Below are 23807 nucleotides of genomic sequence, written 5' to 3' on the forward strand. Positions count from 1 at the left end.
TATGCTACATTTCTTATATCAGGTACTCTTCACATTTACATTACTTAATTTCTCCTTGGGATCAGATTTTCATGCTCTCTTTCTTTATGCTTTTTAATGCTATCAATGGGTTAGTAATTGATGCTCTTAACCTCACAGTAAGCAGGGTAAAAGTGGAGAGACTGATTTTAGATCACCCTATCAGCCAAATTCATGCAGCACTACATGTCGTTGTGGATGGTAGTTGCAATTTAGTTTAGGGATAGGAGTAGGGATTAAAAATAGAAATTAGGAGAGAGGTGCAGATGGAACAAGTACCCAATAGCTCCACCACAGATGAACAGGAATTGCCTACAAGTTAAAATAAGAATTTTGTGCATTCTTAGTAAGATACATTAGAAATTTTATAGTAGCACACACCTTGCTATTATTTTTTCTCCTAGAAAGCTGAATGGATGACAACTACTTGCAATCATGCACTTTATGCAATATGTGATGTATTCACCCAGTATTTAGAAGTACTTAGTGATGTCCTTTTGGATGATATATTTGCACAGCTGTACTGGTGTGTGCAGCAAGGTAAGACTGTACCAAGTTGTATTAGACAATGCTAACATTTTACACTGTTGGGTACAAACAAACAAATGCACTATTTTCCATTCCAGACAATGAACAGCTAGCACGATCTGGTACCAACTGTTTGGAGAATGTGGTCATTCTAAATGGTGAAAAGTTTACCCTAGAAATCTGGGATAAAACATGCAACTGCATGCTGGATATCTTCAAAACCACAATCCCCCATGCGTAAGAAAATTCCTTTTTTTTTATTGTAAAATTTGTATTAGCTATTTTTTTTAGAAGATAATTTGGATAAGGGCTCCATGGTTTGAAATCAGTTTCATTTTACATGGGTGACCAAAAAGTTGTGATATTATATTTAATGTTTTTATATTTTTTTTGCTTGTTTGTCAACAGAAGACTAAAAATAATTGATCTTTTAGAACAGCAAATTGATTCAGAATAACAAGGGTATTCAGTGTACTTTTTCTGTATATTGTAAATTTTAATCAACTGTGTTTTTAAAAAAAAAAAAAAAAACCTTGAAATACAACATAGGAGGTTTTTTAACAGGAATTATTGAGGTCTAATCAAATTTTTAAAATTACAGCTTCACTGAGGAAGAATTGTATCTCCTGGTTTTATTCGCTTCTTCTCTAACTCTCTTATTTATTGGACAGTAGGCCTTTCAATTTTTTAAATATGCATGAAATAATCTAACAGGACTTTTACCATAAAATATAAGTGAAGTGTATTAGAGTAAGCTTCTTACTTTGTCAGGGAAGCCATATAGTTGGTTCATCATATTCACACTTGCCCAATTTTAATCTGCTTACTTAAAAAGCAAAAAAAAAAAAGGGGGGGGGGGCGGGGAAGGGTTAAACTGAATTAACAAAATGTTCTTAGTGTGACACATTAATCTCATGGTCATTCACTTTTGTGGCCTTTAACAACCCTCATACATTTAATTGTCTTTCCTGGCTGCCTGTAAGTGCCTTGGGGAAGGATCTTGCCACTTCAGCTACAATACGCCATGCATGCTTATGGGGGTGTGAAAAAATAAAAAATCACTGTTGTCTGAGACTAAAATCCCACCCCCCCCCCCCCCAGCTCCCTCACAGAAGGTGTGTCTGTATTGTAGGCTTTTTTTGACAATGTGTAGTGTCCATATCTGTTTAACCCCACAGTGGAGGTATAAATAGTAGTGTAGATGATGAGGTACAGTTTAGGCGACTAAAGTAAAGAAATGCCTGAAGGGTGTGGGAGTGTACTTGAGTATATGCCCTGTGCGACTCCCTACTTTCTCAAGCCATGCCTCCACCTTTTAGCAGTGTAGTATCCCACTGCTGGAGCCTTCCCTACCTTAGTGAAAGACGCCAACAGTGGGGAAAGGCTCTGCCAGCTCCCTTCTGCTGGAGCCCTTCCTCACCACGAGAAAAGGTCTTGGCTGTGACAAGATGCTGAACCCTTTCCCCACAGCCTCTCTGCTTCCGGAGCCTTTCCCTGACACTTGTAGCTACACACCACAATGTGGATCTCGTGAGCTTTCCACTGCGGCACATAGCTAAACATACATTACACACCGCCACCAGACGAAGCCAGAGCGTGGAACACTCTACCCATTCTGAAGTCTCTCTGTCTCTGTCCTGACTCATGTCACAGCACTGCTGGGCCTGCACATGACTGCTGGCTTCATAGCATTTTCTCCTTTCCCAGGTTTGACTTCCTGATGTTACCTGGCCCAGTGGAGGGATCAGGAATTGACAGTGAGGGAGCTGGGATGCATGAGGCATTCAGGCTGAAGTGCAGAGGGAATTGCAGTGAGGGACTTTCTCCTCACAAATATCTCACCCTGCCCTGTCTTTAGTAGCTAGAAACCTCTTCAATACAACACCCAATAGCCAGTTCCCAGATGTGTCAGGTTTTAATTTAATAATACAATTCTTTGAGCTAAACCAATAATAATTTTCACACCCTATCAAAGCATCAGATTATGTGTGGTGGTGAAGTGATGTGGATAACTGCTTACTGAAGGCTGGAATGAAACCACCAATGTTTCTTTTGTTGTGACCAAGAGTGACATTTGAACCCATGTCTCCAGATGTGAAAAGCCAAACACACTAATCCATTGTGCCAGCTACCGTGTACGGTTTAAATATGAACTTGTGCTAGCAGAATGTGTTAAGTCTTCATTTTCACCAAAGTATTAAGCTCCTTCACGTTCGGTGCATTCATACAGTTGGACATTGGCAGCTCCGTAACAATTTCCGTTGTGGACCTCTTACACTGGTTCTTTTGCATTGTCTACTCAGCATCTGCTTTTAAGACCTGCTTAATGCTTCACAGTTTCCCTTTTGCTGACATTTATGGTATTTTGCTTCTCAGGCTGGACACACTTTGCACGAATGTTGTGATGTTCTACCACATTTTCCATATGTTTCCGTTCTCTTTTTCCTGTCTGTCTTCTCTCAGAGTTTCCTCAGGTTTTCAATTTGTGTTTCTTCTTGAGCTTTTTAGGTTGAAATTTTTGCATTATCACAAGCATCCCTCGATGCCATTTATATTCTGTGGGAGATGCGCAGCCTTCCCAGTGAAACATCCTCTGTTTTATCAGTGTTTTTACATACAGTCTTCTGATCAGTATGTTGTCTGCCTCATCTTCCATGGCATATGAGGACATTTACTTGGTACTCATCACGGTTACTGACAACCCTGATGCAACATGAAACTGCTCAAAATGACCTGTTCATTTTAGCCATGTCATCTCAGCAAAATTAAGACTTTCTAGAAGGGTTAGTGGAAATACTGACTCCATTTACCTCAAAAATGAACTTTTCTTTGCAAACTCCTTGTTTTAATCCTGTTTTTCTGCTGTTTCTGTGCCCTTAAGCTACCTTATTTTTCTCCCTCCGTTCATGTGGCTTCCTTCCTCTTCCAATGGGAGCTGGGCCTTTTTGCTCTAGCTCTCTTGTGGCCTGCAGTGCAGTTCCTCTGCAGAGTCTCCTCTTCATTGAGTTCATATTTTTCTGTCCTGTCTTTTTGTCTCTCTCCTCTTTGGGCTGGGGCTTTTCCTGCTCTCTCAGCCCTACGAAGAGCCTCAGCTCTCTCCTCTTTCTATTCTACAGTGCAGCCCTGACAACACAGCTTGTTCTGAATGCTGCTCCAGTGCTTGGGGATGAGGAAAACAACCCCTCCCTGCTCTGAGTAACTTCACATACTCTTTCTTCCTTTCTCCTTGTTCCGACACTGTTTGTTGAAGTGCAGGCAGAAGCAAAGATCACAGAGGTATATAGTGTTGCATCAAGGGCAAGGGCTTTATTACTAATAGCGTGGAAGTGGTTGAATATTTAGCATTTATTCCAGGTGTAATGACTTCAGTATTAACTCTAGGTGCCTTCCACCATATGAACTGACTGCGTTTGACCCAATGGCTTAAAAATAAGGGTCTGACTAAAATGCAGGTGAAGGTGTGATTGCAACTCAGGTAGGTACCTTTAATCTTGCTAGCTCAGCTAAAACTAGCAGTGAAGAAGCCCACCCAGGCCCTCTGGGTACGTAGTCATGTTGCTAGTTGGCACTAAAGCTGTGCTGCTGTAACTTCACTACTCGTTTTAGCCACGTTGGCTGGATTAGAGCTAATGAGGGTATGCCTACCCAAGCTGCAGTTGTGCCTTGGATTCGCTGGACGTGTACCCTAAGACACTGTATCCTGTTAGTAAGCTTTGAATCAGCCAGCACTTTACCTCACACTATTTTTAATATTGGCAACTCAGTAAACCTATTTTTATGTATTGTATTTTATATCCCTCTCAGTGTGAGAAACATTGTGATTGCCTCAGACGTTATTTAATAGGATAGTCTTCATACATGGTACTGGAATCTGTCATTGCTTGACAGGCTCTCTTTGTCTATGTCTGTATTTGGACCTGGGCGTGATAGTCCCAGCTAGGCTAGACATACTCTCGCTAGCTCTCATCAAGCGACTATGCTAAAAATAGTAGTGTAGCCACTGTAACATGGGCAGTGGCCAGCCTGTGCCACTGCGTGCAAATCTGTGCACAAGCTCGCCCAGACTCTGTGGACATGGATGTTGCCACTTGCTGTTGCCAACGCTACTGTGACTACATTACATTACTCTTTTTAGTATGCTAACTCAATGAAAGCTAGTGAGAGACTGTCTACTCAAATGGGAATCCCACCCCTAGCTCCAAGTGTAGATGGAGTCTTTGTTTTCAAAAGTGATTTAAACAATCCTGAAATACTACTTGCCTTTCTTTGAGAAACTCTTTGCTGAGATAACTAAAAGAATTACTTATCACTTTTGTGAAGAATCATGTGGGTAGCCAGGTAAAATTGGTGTCCTGGCATGCTTGCAAAGTCATTGGGTTATTAATTCTTCAATATCTCAATTGCTTTTGCAGAAATCATTGCCTACCTTTGCTCCTGTATTTATGCAATATGGTGACAGTAGAAAAATCCTGCAGTGAGCCCCACCATGCATGTGCACACACTTTTGAGTATGTCACAGGCATCCGATTATGGAGCCCTGGATAGAAGTCATCTTTGTTACAAAACAGAAGAAATAATACAATCTGTACAATTTATAATTTTATTTTAGCTGAAGCCATACCCTCAGGTGTGCCAGAGCAGGGTCTGGCATAGCTGAGATTGATAGAGGCAAATTGACCCTCCTCTTATCCTGGAACTGGCCAGGAGCTGGGAACTGGCTCCTGGCAAAAATTAGAACAGTCTGACTTCTGCAGGCATTTAATAGCTCCCTAAGGCCATTATGCCAGTGAAAATTATTAGAGTGCAGCATGCTCTGGGCCCACTCTTTCCTACCTCCTCTCACAGGTAGTGGTGGTGACTAGGTAGCATAACACCAACTACGTTGGCTATAGCCACCTCTATTCCAGAGGAGATCCAAGCTACCTCTTTGTGACAACTTTCTGCCTGTTTTGTATTGCCTGATGCCTTTTGTGACTGGGACTTCTGAGATCTGGGTTCAATTCCAAGCTCTTCTGTAGACTTCTTGTCCATTCTTGTCTTATCAAGTCATTTAATCTCTCTGTACCTCAGTTCCCATTCTATTAAATAAGAAATGTTAGTGTCCCCTTCTCCCACCCTTTATCTGTCTTGTCTGTTTTGGTAGTAATGCTCTCTAAAGACCTTACAATGTGCATGTACAACACCTGGCACAATGGGGGCCCTGATCTCAGTTAGGAAATCCAGGCACTGCTGTAATACAAATAACTCACAAGGATGTTCAGGCTTTATTCTTTCGTGTTTGCAAAGTGATTTGACGTCTTAAGGTGGAAGTTAAGGAAGTACAAAGTATTACTATTTCTGTCGCTTCTGCTATGTATCAGTTATAAAGTTTACAAATAACACCAGAGGTTTTTTTTTAAAAAGCTAAGAACTAAAGTAGTTATAGCTGGAAAAGTGTGAAGTAAACATTTTTAATTTTATTTCTTGCTTATAACTGAAACAAATTATATTTCAAAAACACTATTTAAATTATAGATTTCTGGAAGTATCTATTTACAGAGTATATTTTTGCCTCCATTTTTCGTGCCTTTTATCAATTTCATTTCTAACAATGCTAGACACAGGGCAGCCATTGCATATGAATGTGTATCTTGTATGTAAGTGTCTAACTGTGTGATTTGTGTTTCAAAACTGCTGAGTGTGTGCTCTTTGTGTTTTCAAGGCTGTTGACTTGGCGACCGACAGGTGGAGAGACTGGCCCTGTATCTCCATCTGCTGTGAGAGAGAAACAGCTGGTATGTTTTGCAAAATGAGTTTTTTAAATATTTTTTTTAAAGCTCTCACGGGTTTGCCTTGAATATACATTGTTGTATGGAACAAAGTAAAATGTGCTTAGTTTAGACCCAAATTTTGATGTGGTTTGGTTGGAAATGCTTTTCTAGATAATTTACTTTAAAAACAGCATTCAGCTGCCAAGAAATAGTGTTTTTTCAGTCTGTTTATGCAGTGCTTATACATTGTGTTGTGCAGAAGTAGGTAAGCTATATTCCTGTACATGTGCACATTTCTGATACCCCCATATATAGTGGTGGTAAGGCTCCTTGGACGATAACATTGTTTTGATTAGATTTAATTAAGAGTACATTTATCTTTCTAGCTAGGCTAGCACAGTAAAATCTATAGTGTATAATCACAGAAAATCATTGCACTTCAGTGATTTTGGGGGGGGGGGGTTTCTCACATATTTTGTTTCCTAATAAGAATATAAACTTTCATTTAAAAATAAATAAAGTTTGTAACCCATCTAGTCTCAAAGCCTTGATGGTGTAAACTGATATGCTGTTGTTTCTTTGGATTTGAATCCTTAAGTGACTAAGGGCCTGAGTCCCATTGATTTCAATGGAACAGCTCATGCTTTTTAAATTAAGCCCTTGGGTAAATCTTCATAGGACATAGGGGGCCTAAGGCCTGGTCTACACTGGGGGCAGGGGGGATTGATCTAAGATACGCAACTTCAGCTACGAGAATAACGTAGCTGAAGTCGACGTATCTTAGATTGACTTAGAATCACTTACTTCATGTTCTCACAGCGCGGGATCGACGGCCGCTGCTCCCCATCAACTCCGCTTCCGCCTCTCGCCCTGGTGGAGTTCCGGAGTCGACAGCAGAGCTATCGCTAGACGCGATAAATCGAATCCCCGATAGATCGATCACTACCCGCCAATCCGGCGGGTAGTGTAGACGTGGCCTTAGTCTCTGCATGGGTGAAAAGGTCCATCTATCTGGATGCCATTGCAGGATCAAGGCCCAGAACAGTAACACTAAGATGTGAACTTCCTCCATTTCTCTTCATGGGGTCTAATTATGGCAAAACACAAATGTGAACTGTTTCATTTCTGGTAGTATTAGCCCTCTAGCCAATACGCTCATTCAGTGTTGTTAGGTGTACTTGCCACATTCTGACTGGCTGATGTGCATGAAGTGCTTTCTATATAAAATGGTAGTGGATGGCATTATTTTTGAACTTCCAGTCATTTGAAGTTATTAGAAATAAAGCTGAAAGTTGTACAATATGTAAATAGTTGAATATTGCACTGGATACTCCTTGATCATTTGAATAAACTAAAAAGCTGCTGTTGTCTTTTTAAAATTAAAGTAGCCTCACAGTGATGTTTTATAAAAAGCCCAGAGTCTCAGGCTTTGTCTTCATTGCAAAAAAAAAAAAAAGGTGTGTTTACGTCAAGTTAGCTATCTCAATGTAAAAAATGTACCTTTTTCAGTGAGGACATAGCCTTAGATCCTGTGGTATGGTTTGCTAGGGTTTGTGGATTTTCATGATCAATCAGCAGTTAAGTTTACTCAACATTTTAAAATAAAGCTGTTTCACAGTTTTCCTGTGAGGTAGGTAGGAAGTCTTATACCCACGTTTTCAGATGCATAATCTGAAAGACAGTAGTTGTGACTTGCCCAGTTTCGTGCAGTGAGAGAGGCATCAACAAAAACTGGAAATGAAATCCAGAAGTCCTGACTCCCATTCATCCATAACCAGTAAAGCGCTTAGCCTCCCTTTATTTTGTATCTGAATGGCCCTGTTGTCTTAGATTGTTCCTTAAAAGTTTTTTGAATGCAACAGTGCTGGGTATTATACACAATAGTATAAAATCAAAAGTGCATTCATATAAAATGAGGAGAGGAGTTGTCCACTGTTTGATGAAAACCCAATCCTGGTTACTATTATTGGTATGATGTAAGTGTTTATAAGTGTTGTATGCTTAGATTTAAATCATCGTATTCTCAAATTGCATTTACTGGACAATAGACTCTGGAAATATTTGCTTATTGAAAGGAAGAATAATCACATATCTATATAATCTACTTCAGCAGTTAATGATAGAATATTCTTATTTCTATATTAAATTACATAATTTTATACTTCTACTTCTTCCCATGAGTACTTAAAAATGAAAGGCAGGGAGTAGTCTTAATAGTTATCAACAAATAGTGAAAAAATAAAATAAAATTCTTCAATTTAGTATGCAGAATACTCAACCCAGCAAGAATAAGGAAGCTATTCATATAATGCAGCCGCTTTTCTCTTTCAGGTCATCCCAAGTCATGGATCTTGTCTTGTATTGTGACTCCCCCATTTTTTAGTATTCCTGATATATATATATATATATATATATATATATATATATATATATATATATATATGGAAGTATTAGGTAAATGCCCTATTTAATAATTATTATTATTGGTATTTGATAGCTAGCTGCTTCAGAAGATTTCTGTGATATATATATATATATAATCACAGAAATCTTCTGAAGCAGCTAGCTATCAAATACCAATAATAATAATATTAAATAGGGCATTTACCTAATACTTCCATCTGCCAAGCCAACATCTTGCTGCAGTAGACTTCTGTGGTGGGTATAAATCGTAGATCATTCATGACTTCAGGGGACTTGAAGCAAATAAAGATTAAAGTTCAGTTATACTGCCCACTTAATCTTGCTATTTGAAGCATTCCAGGATCTGCCAATTACATCCGTATGCCTTATTTTCACCCATTTATATATTGGAGAATGATACTTCGCAAAGTGGGTCTAAGAATTTGTAAATAAAGCACCTGGAAGGAAGGTATAGAGCAACGCCAGTTTCAGAATTATACTACAGTTAATGTATTTTAGTTAATCCATTGAAACTTGAATTAAGCTTTTACTTGACATGCTAGTACATGGTCCACTAAAGTATTTGAAAATGGTAAAAAAATGATTGTAAGTGCAAAGTATTCTCTTGATTTCAATGTATTACATATTTTATCTTAGTTATTTGATTATATTACTTGACTCTACATGCACATATTTGAGAAGTTATCAATCCTTGTCTTGGTGAACCTTATTACTTGAATTGGTCTTCTCCCAATTCTAATATTAAAAACTGCTGTAGTGCATATTTTTTTAAATAATCACAATAATGAAATAGAAGACTCCTCAGAAATTGTTGTCAGTAAATTACAGTTACATTTTATTGAAAGTTGACCCATTGGTGAACTTCTGTTCAGTTTATTTGATGTACCAACTATTGGGTTTATTTTATTTTCAGGATACAATATCACAGAAATCTGTAGATATTCATGATACTGTCCAGCCAAGATCTTCAGATAAACACCAGATTCAGCCCATTGTGGGGTCCACAGCAAGTGAAGAGATCAGCAAAATCAGACCTACAGCAAGTAAGTCTTTCTTTAAATAAAGAGAGGAATGCTTGATAGAGGATTTTGTATCTGTTAAAGTAATGTTTCTCGACCTCAGGGGCGGAGGGTGTCCTCAGGATGGGTTTAGGAGGGTCGCAAGTAAAGGTACGAAAAAACTTTTGTCTGCCAGATGAAAGTATATTTTTACGCAGAAACAAACTGTAAGTTCACTTTTATAAATTAAGAGTCCTTCAATGAGCCACTTGTTCTTGTTTTGTACCAGCTAATTGTTTTATGTTGGGTTGAATTGAAGAAACCATTGATGAGGATCCCAATGCACATAAGTATGTTGTTGCATACGGGATTAAAACTTTCAAAGCTTCACTTACAAGTTCGGGATACTCATGCTTCTAAGCCATTCAAAACATGCAAACATCTTCGGAAAGAAATGAACACTGAAGCTTTTTGTCAGATGAAAACTTGATCAGTTTATCTTGCAGACTTCCTGCAAGTTCAGCAGACTCAACTTCTCTTTTGTTGAACAGATTAATTATCCACCTCTTGCCAAATTCTTCGTCGTCAGGGGGAGGTAATCCTGGAGCTGCTTTTTAAGTTCAAGTATATGTTCAATCATAATGTTTCATGTCCACACTCTTGTGGTCGGCAAATGATTAAATGAACTTGCAACTCAGAGGAAATGACTCGAAGTTTCCACTCTGAAGCCGAGCAGACCAGGCTCCAAGCTTCTTTCCAAAGGCTCTCGCTTTGTCTCCCAACACAATTGTGGTTTTGTGCTGTTAAAAACTCATATTTAACTCATTGAGATGATTGAAGATGTCTGAGTAAGCCAACTGAAGAAGCCTTAAAGGATCCCTGAACGATTTAGCAAAAGGAGACCCTTGATCCTGTGGTATCATAAGTACTTCAGCTAGCAATTCAGAAAGTCTGCTTAATGCTTTTCCCCCTGAGAGCCACCTCAGTTCAGTGTGCAAGAAAAGACTTTTATGAAGAGCACCCATTTCATCACAAACAGGCGAGCTGATAGAAATTGGCTTTTTATAAAAATCACAATTTTTACAGACTCATCAAGCACCTAGTGCAACTCAGAAGGCATTCCTTTTGCAGCAAGTGCTTGCCGATGTAAGAAGCAATGGGTCTAAATTGTATGCAGCATAATTGTTCTTAATATTGCAACAAGCCCGCTGTTCTTGCTAGTCATTGCTTTGGTACCGTCACTGCATATAACAGTACATTTTTTCCAATCGATTTAAAATCATTTGGTAGCGTCAGCAAAAATGTTAAATAGACATTTACCAGTCGTGTGGGTAGGCAAGCACTTTACAGAAGAGCATGTTTTTCTCAACAGTAGCATCCGAATTGTATCGAAGGAAAGCTAAGAACTGTGCTGATCCTGGAACATCTGTTGATTCATGAAACTGAACAGATAGGAATTCAGTCCATTTTAACTTTTCTTTCAACTGCTCATGAATGTCATCAGCCATTTAATTAATATACCTCAAAACTGTATAATTTCATAAAGAAATAGCTTTAAGTTTATTTGCCTCTCCATGGCCGAGCATGCTTGTAACCATGTCTAATGCCACAGGAAGTATGAGATTCTCAGCTATTGTATGTACCTTACATGTTTGGGCAATACAAAGTAACATGAGAGATGAAGCTTCAAGAGCATTCTTACTGACATTCCTTGTATTCGGCCTCAGTGTTTGCTGGCTATTCAAGCTGTTCCATTTTCTGGAGAACTCAAGAGGCTTGTTCTTTAATTGTAGATGTTTACTCTCCAAATGCCACATTAATTTCAAAGGTTTCCTGCTTTCAACACTTAGCACTTCACTGCACACAACACAATGAAGTTTATTTTTGATTGCTGTAAAACTGTACATTAAATAGCTGCAATCGTATTTTCTTCACTTTACCTTCTTCACTCATTCACTCTGCGAAGTACTTGCTTGAGCTCTCTTTAAACATTTATCCACTGCACAAGAAGACCTCACTGAAAAGTGCACAGACACATGTGCTAGCTGCGAAAAACAACAACAAATTACTCTATATATTTTCATAGGTTTGAAATATTTATTAACGCTGGTGGACTGGTATTACCTTAAATATTATTCAGTAAATTAAGAATAAGGGGATTTTGAAGTTTTTTGAAGTTTTAGCATAGGGGGCGGTCACAGTTTCTTTTAAGTCCCAAAGGGGGTTTCCAGCACAAAAAGATTGAGATATGCTGTGTTGAAGATATTATTTAACGGATATATGATTTTTAGTTCTCTGTGGTGAGGGCAAGAATTAAACATTTTATAAGGAGAAAAACACCTTGAATGAAATTTTGGCCCCATGGAAGTCCATGGCAAAACTCCCATTGGCTTCCATGGGGCCAGGATTTCATCCTGTATTTAAAAATCTTGCTTTGGGTTGCTAGTAAATTTGTAACTTAAAGCAAGATTTCTTAAACACATTATTTGATGCCTTATAAAATTATTATAAATTAGTAACTTAATCTTTCTTTCCCTGAATTTAATTTTTTTGTGGGGGAGGTAACATTATAACCTAACACTAGCTGAGAACAAAAAAATGTCTTTCCTGCCCACAGGAGAACTAACAAATGTAACAAAGCATGCCTCTAGAACCTTAGTTGCAAATTTATGTGTAGATACTTGAAGTACTAGTGGCTAATTACCCCATTTAACTTGCAAGTATTTTCCAGTATAGAGAAGGCAAATACAAAAATGGACCCTTTCAAACAAGTGTGAAGATATAAGTGACCATCACTTTTCCTGATGAGTTCTTGCTATTCTGCCATACTGCCAAGAAGAGTCCCAACTGAACTAAAACCCTTCAACAATTTTAGAGGTTTGAAAAGATGGGGGGAAAAATCCCTTCCCCATTATAAAATATTTTGACAAACTGTTTTTTGTGTGGTGATAATTCAGTGGATGAATTTTTACATTTCAGGCTTGGTTTCTAAATGTCCATGCAATTACATTTTTTTTAAGTGTAGGTCTGTCCTGAAAGTCTTCACTAAAATAAATTACTTACAGATTTAAATTGTACTGTACTTTTTTTGCTTGAATAACTGTTAAAGTTGCTAGAATAAGTAATTTTGGTGATTTTTTTTTTTTTTTTTTAAGAATTTCCAGAACAGAAGTTGTTTGCTGCTCTGTTAATCAAATGTGTTGTACAACTGGAGCTTATTCAGACTATCGACAATATTGTGTTCTTCCCAGCAACCAGCAAAAAAGAAGATGCAGAGAATCTAGCAGCAGCACAAGTAAGTTTGAGTGGTTGGTGTTAGTCTTTTGGAAAGATTTTCACTGGTAGATTAAGTTCCATAAACTCTTGTGACTTCGGTCAACTAACAGTTTCTTAGAACAATTACATCATTTCCAACAAAGCAACCAAACTGTCTGTCAAACCTTACATTAATTCAGCCTTCCCACACAGAGGCAGACTACTTTGTGGAGGCTTAAATTTAGATATTACGAGTGTGTGATGAAATTTCCTTACCTAGTATATGTTGCTACTTGTTTGTTTTTTCTATCCAGATCTAAGTTAAAGTATGTATACAGCTAGAAATAAGGTAAGGGGCATAATTCATAGTGTCTGTCTTTAAAAGAGAAATTATAGAATAATAAAATTTCAACAGCCTTTTACCCTTGAGTTAGCATAATCGGTTGTTAATGACTGATATCGCAAAGCTTAACTGCCATGACCAACAATCAGTAGTCAGTACGGTTCTGAGTCTGACTGTTCTAAGTCTGTTTTTTAAAGAGAGATGCAGTAGACTTCGATGTTCATGTGGACACACAAGATCAAGGAATGTACCGTTTTCTAACATCGCAACAGCTTTTCAAACTGCTGGACTGTTTGCTGGAATCTCACAGATTTGCGAAAGCTTTTAATTCAAACAATGAACAAAGAACTGCCCTCTGGAAAGCAGGTGGGTCACCTCGATTTAGACAAATATTTGAGAAAACAATGTTACTATGTCTTGAACCGAATCAGTTGGGTGTTTTGAGCTGATTGCCTTACTATATCACCTTAGGGAGCACCAGCATGGTATATTAGTATAGGTATATTAGTCATAGAGCTCAGTGGAGATTCTTTTCTGGTTGGTTACTTAAATACCTGACATTTCTTTTCCTTTAAAAGAAATTTTCCTTTTAGAAAAGGAAAGAGATAAAATAAAAATGTATGATAGTTTAGTTTTGGTTTATAACATTAAACCAAACTCGGTGAGGATGTACTTAGCCGTCCTAAAGTAAATGAATAGCTTAGTGGTAGGTTACATTTGAAACATATATCCTTTTTGGTAGGGACTTTAAGTACAGAGTTCAGTCCTTAGGTCGTACAGCTAACATTAATTCATTAACTGAAAGTATTTCAGAGAGTTAGCAACATAGGCGCTGACTCCATGGGTGCTCTGGGGTTGGAGCACCCACGGGGAAAAGATGGTGGGTGCTGAGCACCCACCGGCAGCCCCCCATCAACTCCCTCCCACTCCCCAGCGCCTCCCACCTGCCGGCGGGCCCTGCAAATCAACGCCTCCCTCTCCCTCCCCGTGCCTCCTGACTGCCACAAACAGCTGTTTCGCGGCAGGCAGGAGGCTGGGAGGGAGTGGGGGAGGAGCGAGGATGTGGCATGATCGGGGAAAGGGGCAGACCTGGGCAGGATCAGCCGGGGTGTCAAGCACCCCCTGGCGCTTTGGAAAGTTGGTGCCAGTGGTTAGCAATGTCTAGTGCAGTGGTGGGCAACCTACAGCCCATCAGGGTAATCTGATTGTGGGCTGCGAGACATTTTGCTGACGTTGACCATCCGCAGGCATGGCCTCCTGCAGCTCCCAGTGGCCGCAGTTCACTGTTCTCGGCCAATGGGAGCTGCAGGAAGCGGCGGGCCACAGGGATGTACTGGCTGCCACTTCCCGCAGCTCCCATTGGCATGAAACGTAAATCGCAGCCACTGGGAGCTGTGCCTGTGGATGGTCAATGTCAGCAAAATGTCTCACACCCTGCAATCAGATTACCCTGATGGGCTGCATGCGGACCGCAGGTTGCCCACCACTGGTCTAGTGTCTTAAGCCTGAAACTTAAGAGTTAAGAGCCTCTGGGTTTTATGCCTGTTTTTTCCAATAACTTCTTGCTTGGTCTTCATCAACTTATTTAACTTCCTTGTGATTAAATTTCCTGTGTAATAAAAGGGGCTGATAATACCTTACAGTGATTGGAAGGATAGATTAATGTTCGTAAAACACTTTGAAGAGTCGGTGCTGGGTAGTTTGGTGGCTTCTGATATACAGGAGGTCAGACTAGGTGATCCAGTGGTCCTTTCTGGCCTTAAACTCTGATTCTAAATGTCAATTTTTTTGGTTGGGATTTTTAAAGGAGCCTAAGAGTTAGGCACCCAACTCCCATAGGCTTCTGCGAAAAATCCCAGCCTTTGTTTTATATATATATATATACTTAAGTGCTTGAAATAAATGCCATTAACTAAGACTCTTTGTTGATGGAAAGTGGAAATTTCCTGTAGTATTATGTATTCATATATTCCTTGGGACCCAATCCAGGTATATTAATACTTTCAGCAATAGTGCCCCCACCGTACTGTGAATGCATAATTCGTTGTTTGGTGTCTGTTACCAGCATGCACTCACTCAGCCATCTCAGCTGGATCCTGTGTATGGTGTGAATGTATAAGAATATGCATTTATATAGAACAGATCTTTAATAGCAGTTGAGTTGTATTGAACCTTATGAGAGCAGTTAATATGCACACATGGTAATAGCTTGCCAAACCTTGGTGTTTTAGCAAATTATTTTTTATTTAAAAATTAGTATTTTAAACCATCACTGTGTGATTGAGACAGTGTAGTCCAGTGAATAGGGCACTAGACTGGGACATGAGTTCTATTCCTGGATCTTCCATTAACCTCCTGTATGACCTTAGGCAAGTCATTCCACCTTTCTCTGCCTCTGTTTCCTATTTGTCTTGTCTGATTAGTGTTTGGGGTTCCCCTGAGACCTCTTGTACTCCGTTCCCCAAAGACTTAGTTTGATGCCAGTCTCATCAGTCAGGTTCTTTTATTTGTCCCACAGCAAAGCAACGTTGAGCTGATCAGAGTTAAGTGTGGGAAGTGGCTCGTTGCAGGGAGTTGGGGTGCAGGGTGCGGCAGGGGGCTCAGGGCAAGGGCTTGGGGTGCAGGCTCCAGCCTGGCGCCGCTTACCTGGAGTGACTCTGGGGTGGTAGCAGTGTGCACTGCCCTGGCCCCAGCCCTGTGCTGCTCTGCTCCGCTCCGGGAAGCAGCCAGAACCACGTCCCTGTTGCTACTGGGGGAGGTGGAACTCAGGGCTCTGTGCGCTGCTTTTGCCACTCCTCCAGGTACCTCCCCCAAAGCTCCCATTGGCTGAGGTTCCCCGTTCCCGGCCAATGGGAGCTGCGGGGGGTGGTGCCTGGAAGCAACGCACGGAGCCCTCTGCGCCCCTCCCCACCGAGCAGCTCGGGGCTCGTGGCGCTAGGGGGGGCAATCTCAGACCGCAGGCTGTAGTTTGCCCACCCCGGCCCGGAGGTAGGCAAGGCAGAGTGGGGTGGGCGGGGAGCTTGGCGGGCCGCAGGAAATAGCCTCGCGGGCCGTGTGTTTGAGACCCCTGGTCTAGGGCATATCACTCATCCAAAGTTACACAGCAAAACTCTTCCTTAATATACATTTACACATGACATTGCATTTAGTGTACTGTGCATCACACATTTTGGGATTGGCTTGATCACTTTGTAAGAACAAATCCCTATACAGCGTGCACTGTCCATGCACAACTTACTCATTAACCTCCTCTTATGTTCCAGGCTTCTTTTATCCATTGTTATCTTGTCTGTTGGAAATGGTTCTCTGGGCATCCCCATGAAGTTGCTAGTACAGGCATTCTGTTTTCAGCCAGCTAATCGATTTACCTCTCTAATCTTGTCTTCCAAGAAATGAAGCCTCACCCATGTCCAATTACTCATGTCAAGCTAGGCCTACAGTTAGGATTCCCAACTAGTTAAAATCTCTTGGAAGGATTTTAGCCTCAGGTATCTTCAGCTGTGCGCCCTTAATATTTGGTAAAGGTAGGCTCTTATTTTCCAGTTCTGCTGGAGATATTTTCCAGGCTGTTTTTCTAGTTATACTTCTAAAAATTCACTAGATTTCAGAGACAGGCTTAGAGCATCTTCACCGGAAGCCCTACAGCAGTGCCACTGTAAGTGCTGTAGTACAGATGTAGCCTCAGTATCTTTCCCAGACTGGAAGAAAAGCTCTTTGTAAGCTTAAAGGCTTGTCTCTCTCACAAACAGAAGTTGGTCCATTAAAAGATATTACCTCACCCTTCTTGTCTGTCATCTATATCGAGATATTTTCAGCCAAACGTTGTTCCTTATTCCATATTATTCAGTGCTTTTAATTATAAAAATGGAATCTGTAAAAAATTTCAGCGTTTTGTCATTTTTGTTCCCAGCATGCAGTGATGTCACTTTTTGTTGCCTGATAGACTTTGATCGTTGTTGTTGTTAATTATTAATTATTGTTGTAGTGCCTAGCAGCCTCTGTCATAGACCAGGATCTCAGTATGCTAGGCTCTATTCAAACACTGAACAAAAAGATAGTCCCTTCTTCTCAGAGTTTACAGTCTGAGTATAAGGCAAGAGTCGAGATGTATACAGCCAGAATGACGGGTGTACATGAAAACAATGAGACAATACTGGTCAGCATGATACACACTAGTTCTTGGCACTCCAGCAGCCAAAGTGTTGTTTTTTTGTAGGGGTCACATCAAAGGAGTTTGAAGGAGGAGAATGAGTTAGTTTTGCAGTTTCTGGGGAGCTCTTCCCAACTGTGAGGGTCATCATGAGAGAAAGCACGAAGATCCTTGTTTGAAAATTTAACAAATGGGCCCTTGAGGCTGGCATCGTGGGCTGATCAGAGAAGGATGATGACCTTTCAATACTGAATAGGACATGATCGGTAGGGTGGGAATAGGTCATTACAGGCCTTGAGGGAGAAGACCAGGAGTTTGCTGCAGTTGAGAAGGGGGAAGCCATTGGAGGGCTGCAAATTGAGGAGTAACGTGGTCAAGACTGTTGGGTGAGAAAGGTATGTAGTTGGGTCCAAGACACTCTGGTTTATTTATTTGGACCAAAAGCATTCCTTGGGATTACCATTACTGTTAAAATAAGAAACAACAGACATACAGAAAAAGGCAATGGACAGTTATCTTCTCCCAGGGCATAGGCAGTTCATGATAAATTTCTCCTACAATGCTGCAACTGCCCTTACAATCTTTCACATATTTATACACATCCAGATTAAATATTCATTATTTTGACTTTTTCCAGTCACCAGTGAGTATCATGAATATTAAGTAACTTATGCAGTATGCATGCATGACCTTTATACTTTGCTGTCTAAGCTAATTTCATGTTGTTCTCTTTTGTTGTTGGTTTATTACCACTGATTATGTATATTTGTGAAAGTTTGGCCAGGTCATTTTGACCTGTTTCTTTGCATAGGGTTTTGGGGTACTTTCCGGTCCTCTTCCTCCTTGCCGTTTCCTTCAGTGGCCTTTGACAGAACATTTTATAGATATGTTAAGTACATTCTGTTTTAAAAACATCACCTCTATAGCAACTTATAAACACACCACCACTCAGGCCGAACAACGGCGAGGCCAAAAGTCAGCCTGCAGGCATATGTCCAAACTTATGCATTAGAAATGACCCCAGAAAAAGATTTTCCGTAAAGCGATGGGCTAGGAAAATGGTCTTTGCAGCAGTATCCTGAATGGATAGGAGCAGAGCAAGACTGCATTTGTCAGGGCCAGAAAAAAGGATGTTGCTACAATCAAGATGCAAGCTGATGAGAGGCTGGACAAAAAGTGTTAGCGGAGTGAATGGATAAGGGAGGCTGTTCCTTAAGAGACGTTATGTAGAAAGTATTGGCAAGATTTAGACATAGCCAGGACGTGCGATGTGTCAGTCACTCATAACCAGCCTGACTGCAAGATAGTGGTGTTGTCTACAGTGATGAAGAAAGGAAGTAGCAGGGATGACTTGGATTGGAGGGGAGGAGATTAAGAACTCAGTTTTAGCCACGTTGAGCTTGCGTTGATGGTTAGACATTCACAAGATGTCAGAGAGAGAGGCTGAGATTTTAGTTTGGACAGGAGACAGGTTTGGAATGGAGGAGTAATACCAACATCCCTGTGAAGTACATTTTGCAGATGAGGAAACTGAGGCATAAAGACTGGGTCTGTCAAGGACCAATAGTCTGTATGAACGCGGAGGACTTTGGAGTTTGTGGCTCTACGTCCTATGTCCTATCCAGGCCCCACCTTTTTATCATAGTCACAGACTTCAAACACATCCAGGATCATGCAGGAAAATGATGCCAGGCAAATGATTACGGTAGTACACAGGTTTCAGAGTAGCAGCCGTGTTAGTCTGTATCCGCAAAAAGAAAAGGAGTACTTGTGGCACCTTAGAGACTAACCAATTTATTTGAGCATAAGCTTTCGTGAGCTACAGCTCACTTCATCGGATGCATAAAAGTGGAAAATGCAGTGAGAATGTTTTTATACGCACAGACCATGAAAAAATGGGTGTTTATCACTTCAAAAGGTTTTCTCCTCCCACCCCACTCTCCTGCTGGTAATAGCTTATCTAAAGTGATCACTCTCCTTACAATGTGTATGATAATCAAGGTAGTACACAGAAACCCCAAACAATAGCACTGCCCTATGGTGCTGTCTGCTGCAAGATCTAAATAAATGGGTAATTTGTAGTGGCCACTTACTGGCAAACAAGCATTTTAAAAAGATAAAAGTACAAAGGGAAACTTCAAGATGAAAGTAACAAACTTAAATGTATTCCTTCCATTTCTCCAGGTTTTAAAGGCAAATCAAAGCCCAATCTTTTGAAACAGGAGACTAGTAGCCTGGCCTGTGGGTTGCGCATTCTTTTCCGCATGTACATGGATGAAAGCCGCACCGGTGCCTGGGATGAAGTCCAGCAAAGACTACTGAAGTAAGATCATTGTAATAGCTGTAACATTAAAATACATATTTTTAAGCACGAAACACATTAATGTGCTCTGACTTGCTATATGTACAGTTGCTAACGTTTATATAGTGTTGAAAAGGAAATGAAACTTTACAATGAAAGTTACAGCTGAAATGCCTGATGTGGTGTAGAAGAGTGCAGTTCTTCTGATCTTCTCCGCTCTCTCCCTGCCATGTCCATAAAACCTTGCAAAAGTGGCAGAACATAAGATGGTGTCAGCCTTAACCCTGGTTTGTGTTCCACGCGGAGGTGGGGTGCAGTGGGGATTTCCTTTGCTCCTAAAGTTTTTGCTGCTGCTGTTCATTAAAGGGGAGCAGGAGGTCAACTTTTCACATGAATCTGAGAATAGACACCATTTTTCTTTGAGAATTCACTACATACTCTCCCTTGTAGGAAATGGCCCAGGTGCCACTGAGCTTCAGGAACCTACTGACACATACTGCCTCTTGGGGGCATTGGTTATTAATTATTCTGAACTCTCTTATTTGTTGGAAGAAAATGTTTAGTCTACAAAACCCTTTCAGGTGACTGAACAATAATGGACTTAAATACAGTGGTGATAGCACTGAGATTTACAGACTATCCAGTGACTCTGAAAGAGTGATAAATCCGTGTGAGGTCTGTTATCACATCCAGAAATTATATGAAATATAGAAGTACTTTAAGTATCTTTCTGCTTCTGTCATTTTCTAACGCCTCTGAGAGAGCCTGCTACTACCGTTTTGTGTAATATATTGGAAGAAAATATGATCAGCCTGAGCATGATAGCACTGGCTGGGGCAGGCACCACGCTTTGCCTGTCCAGCTCAATCCTGACAGGCAGCGTCCCTGACATTAATCCTAGGACTGTTAGAAGTACCAGTTGTGCAAAACTACAACAGGGATGGGGTTTGAGATTCTCTCCCCTACTTACATTTTTAGGGCACTTCTCATTTATTTTGGCAATGAGGCTCACGCTCCCTTTCCCAAAATGGTTCTATTCTTCCCAAGGGCTCGTTCAGTATTTATTATGGTTACAATAGTATTTGTAAACACTTTACCTTCCGTAATTTTATGTTCTCTGTAGTGTCTGCAGTGAAGCTCTAAGTTACTTCCTTACTCTTACATCAGAAAGTCACCGGGAAGCCTGGACTAATCTACTACTCTTATTCTTGACTAAGGTCCTCAAGATAAGTGATGAAAGGGTAAGTATTTGCATAAAAGCTATTTTAAAATAGTACTGCAAATCAGAACTGGTTCCAAGTTTTATTATCTGAACACTGATGTGCTCAAAAAACTTTGAAAACATGAAGCCAAAAAAGTACTAAGATATTATATGGTTTTGTAGTTACTTATAGACCTTTAAATGTTTGTGCTGTTTTACGGACAATTGAGAAAATGTCCCGCCCTAAGGAACTTACTGTCTAATTTGAGACAGTACATGGGGGACGATGACAGACACTAGAGAGGAGGAGGAGGATGGAAGGAAGGACAAGCATACTGTAATAAAAAAACATGAAGACATGATATGTCTGCCTTGAGGGCAGTCTTTGAAAGTTGCTTCCCACACAAAGCTACTACGAGGGAAGGATTGGTGGTTAATATGTTCTTTTCCTAATTCTTCCCATAACACCCAGTTCCTGTATACGCCTATGCTGTGTGTAATAATGAATTTTGGAATGAATCTTGTGGACAAATTAGAATGTTTCAGCAATTGTACAGCACGTAATTATTGTAGTTTCATCTGAGACCTCCTCCATGGCTCCCACACCCCACTAAACGTTCTTGGTTTTAGTAAAATTTGATGCCATGCTGCAAATGTAAGCTGACACGGTGCACAAATCTTCAGTGGAAAAGGAAAACCCCCTTCTTTCTCAGAATGAGCAATAGTTTAAAAAAAAAATGTGTACAGTATTTAGCCACTGCAGGATACCTATAAAATTGTTTGTCCTTGAGCTCCATTAACATCTGTCACCATTTTGTGTCTGTGTCTCACCTTGATGCCTAGTATTTGAAATCCTTCGCTCTAAAGCACAGGCTTGTGGAGATGTGGGGGAAGATTGATGTATAATAGAATAACTTTTTATTTTTTCCCCCCTCAGTTCAAAGCTCATGCCTCCTTCTACTACCCTCTCTTGTGTGAAATTATGCAGTTTGACCTAATTCCTGAACTTCGAGCTGTTCTGCGAAGGTTTTTCCTGCGGATTGGTGTCGTTTTTCAGATATCCCAACCACCAGAGCAGGAGCCTGGAACAAACAAGCAGTAGCAAGCGCTGACTGAATATTGCTCTCTTACGAGATTACATCCCTCAGCTATTTAAAAGGACCAGGTAGCTGAGGCTTTCTGTCTGGATAGCCATAAAAACGGTTTATTTGTATGGCAACGTGTATCTAAGGGTTAATGGTACAGATACTTACAACTGTAATTCAGGCTCGCAACACTCCAGTACCTTTCAGTTTTCTGATGGATTATCTCTATTGGTTCTCTTTCCTGGCTCATGTTGAGCATAGAGCCAGTTTTTAGCACAGTCCTGTTGTCAGCATGGGCTACGATATCCTTTACTGTCCTAGACAGCAGTATAGCAACAGATGTTTATGGCGGGTGTGAAATTAAAACGTACCCAAAGAACTATATATGTAAAGGTTTGAACTTCTGCCAGAAGTACAACTCAGGAGAGCTGTATTTTGAAGGATAAAATGTTAATAGAGAAAAAAGAATGGAAAATTATTGTTCATGGTAAAAGGTATTTAGCAACTATGTCCAATATTCTTACTCTTAAAATTTTTTGCACACTCAGGCGGTCTGAGATATTGGTAATCATCCTTCTGTGAAAAATGTACAGAGATGCAGGTCTGTAATATAAATTATTAAACACTATACAGTTCTTCCTGCATTGTTTTGTTTCTGTATTTTCTTATTGATTTGCTAAAAACCCATAACATTTTATGGTTTACCAGATGCACTAGAAGTTTGGGTTTATTTTTTGAGTTATGATTTTTGTTTTGTTGTAGCTCAAAAGTTAGTGTTGCTGAATTTTGTCAAGAACAGAGGAAGAAAATCTCACGACTGACATAACTACCTGTAATATACTTGTTTTAGGGCTTTTAAATATAAAGAGCCATTGAAATATGATGATCCTTCAAGGACTGGAACTTGAATCACTGCAAACAGTCTAGGTTGTGTCTGCTGTCACCTTTTTTTTTGTTTGTTTGATGTAGATTTCACTCTATGTACAGAATTTAATGTTGAATATATTAAAGTAACAAATCTGGCATGGTTTGGGGATGGTTAAATTTATTGGAAATGTATTCATACTGTGAATTGTGCCCTGATGGTTAAAGACAAGCATTCTGTATTACAGTGGATGTAGAAAATTTTTTCAGATGGACAAAATAAAATGTATATGGTACAGATATGTAAAGTTTTCTATGTAAAAATTCTGTACAACTTTCTGTACAATATTGGTTCTCATCTGGCATATTCTAATCAGGTTATAGGTCAATAAAGTTTTTGAATTCTTTCATCAGTGCAATCAAACCAGTGTAATCTGCACCTGCTTGTTTCACTGTTTCTTTGACCTTTCATGCTCTTCATTCTGTTTTTAACAAATGAAGCTAAATATACTGAACTTCTAAGAAATAATACGCTCACTTGGAGTGGGAACGGGGATGCAGCCAGGAGCATAGCATTAGACTTTTGGGAGTTTTAAGGGCTTGTTTTTCTCTGGCATAAGGCTAGGTTTTTTTCTGTGGGAATGAGTTAGAGTAGAAGGAGGCACTCAAAATGAACAAGGGCATGTGTTTGGTAGTTGAACGAAGAGAAATACACATTATGGTTTTCTGTCTGTCTTGCCTCTGAGGCTATATCCATAGTACAGTATGTACCTGTGTCCTGACTCATGTGGAAGCAGACAAGTACTAGCTAAGCTCTCCTCCCAGCATCCATGGTGCAGCACCCCATTACCCATACTGGTGAAACAGTAGGCTCTGGGCTAGATCTCAG

General features: G+C 40.0%; 1 protein-coding gene across 2 annotated transcripts in view; it reads left to right on the forward strand.

Moving 5' to 3' along the window:
* Positions 1 to 23324, forward strand: part of ARFGEF1 (ARF guanine nucleotide exchange factor 1) — a 183734-nt gene extending 160410 nt beyond the window's left edge. For both annotated transcript variants that reach the window (XM_074944269.1, XM_074944270.1), the window contains exons 31-39: positions 423 to 558; positions 645 to 783; positions 6248 to 6320; positions 9634 to 9763; positions 12874 to 13013; positions 13514 to 13682; positions 19651 to 19789; positions 20892 to 21009; positions 21907 to 23324. In XM_074944269.1, coding sequence (XP_074800370.1) covers positions 423 to 558; positions 645 to 783; positions 6248 to 6320; positions 9634 to 9763; positions 12874 to 13013; positions 13514 to 13682; positions 19651 to 19789; positions 20892 to 21009; positions 21907 to 22071 — 1209 coding nt within the window. In that variant the 3' untranslated portion in view covers positions 22072 to 23324. The remainder of the gene's footprint in view (positions 1 to 422; positions 559 to 644; positions 784 to 6247; positions 6321 to 9633; positions 9764 to 12873; positions 13014 to 13513; positions 13683 to 19650; positions 19790 to 20891; positions 21010 to 21906) is intronic.
* Positions 23325 to 23807: the final 483 nt, after the last annotated feature.

The sequence above is a fragment of the Natator depressus genome, chromosome 2, assembly GCF_965152275.1.
Source record: "Natator depressus isolate rNatDep1 chromosome 2, rNatDep2.hap1, whole genome shotgun sequence".
Taxonomy (NCBI): Eukaryota; Metazoa; Chordata; order Testudines; family Cheloniidae; genus Natator; species Natator depressus.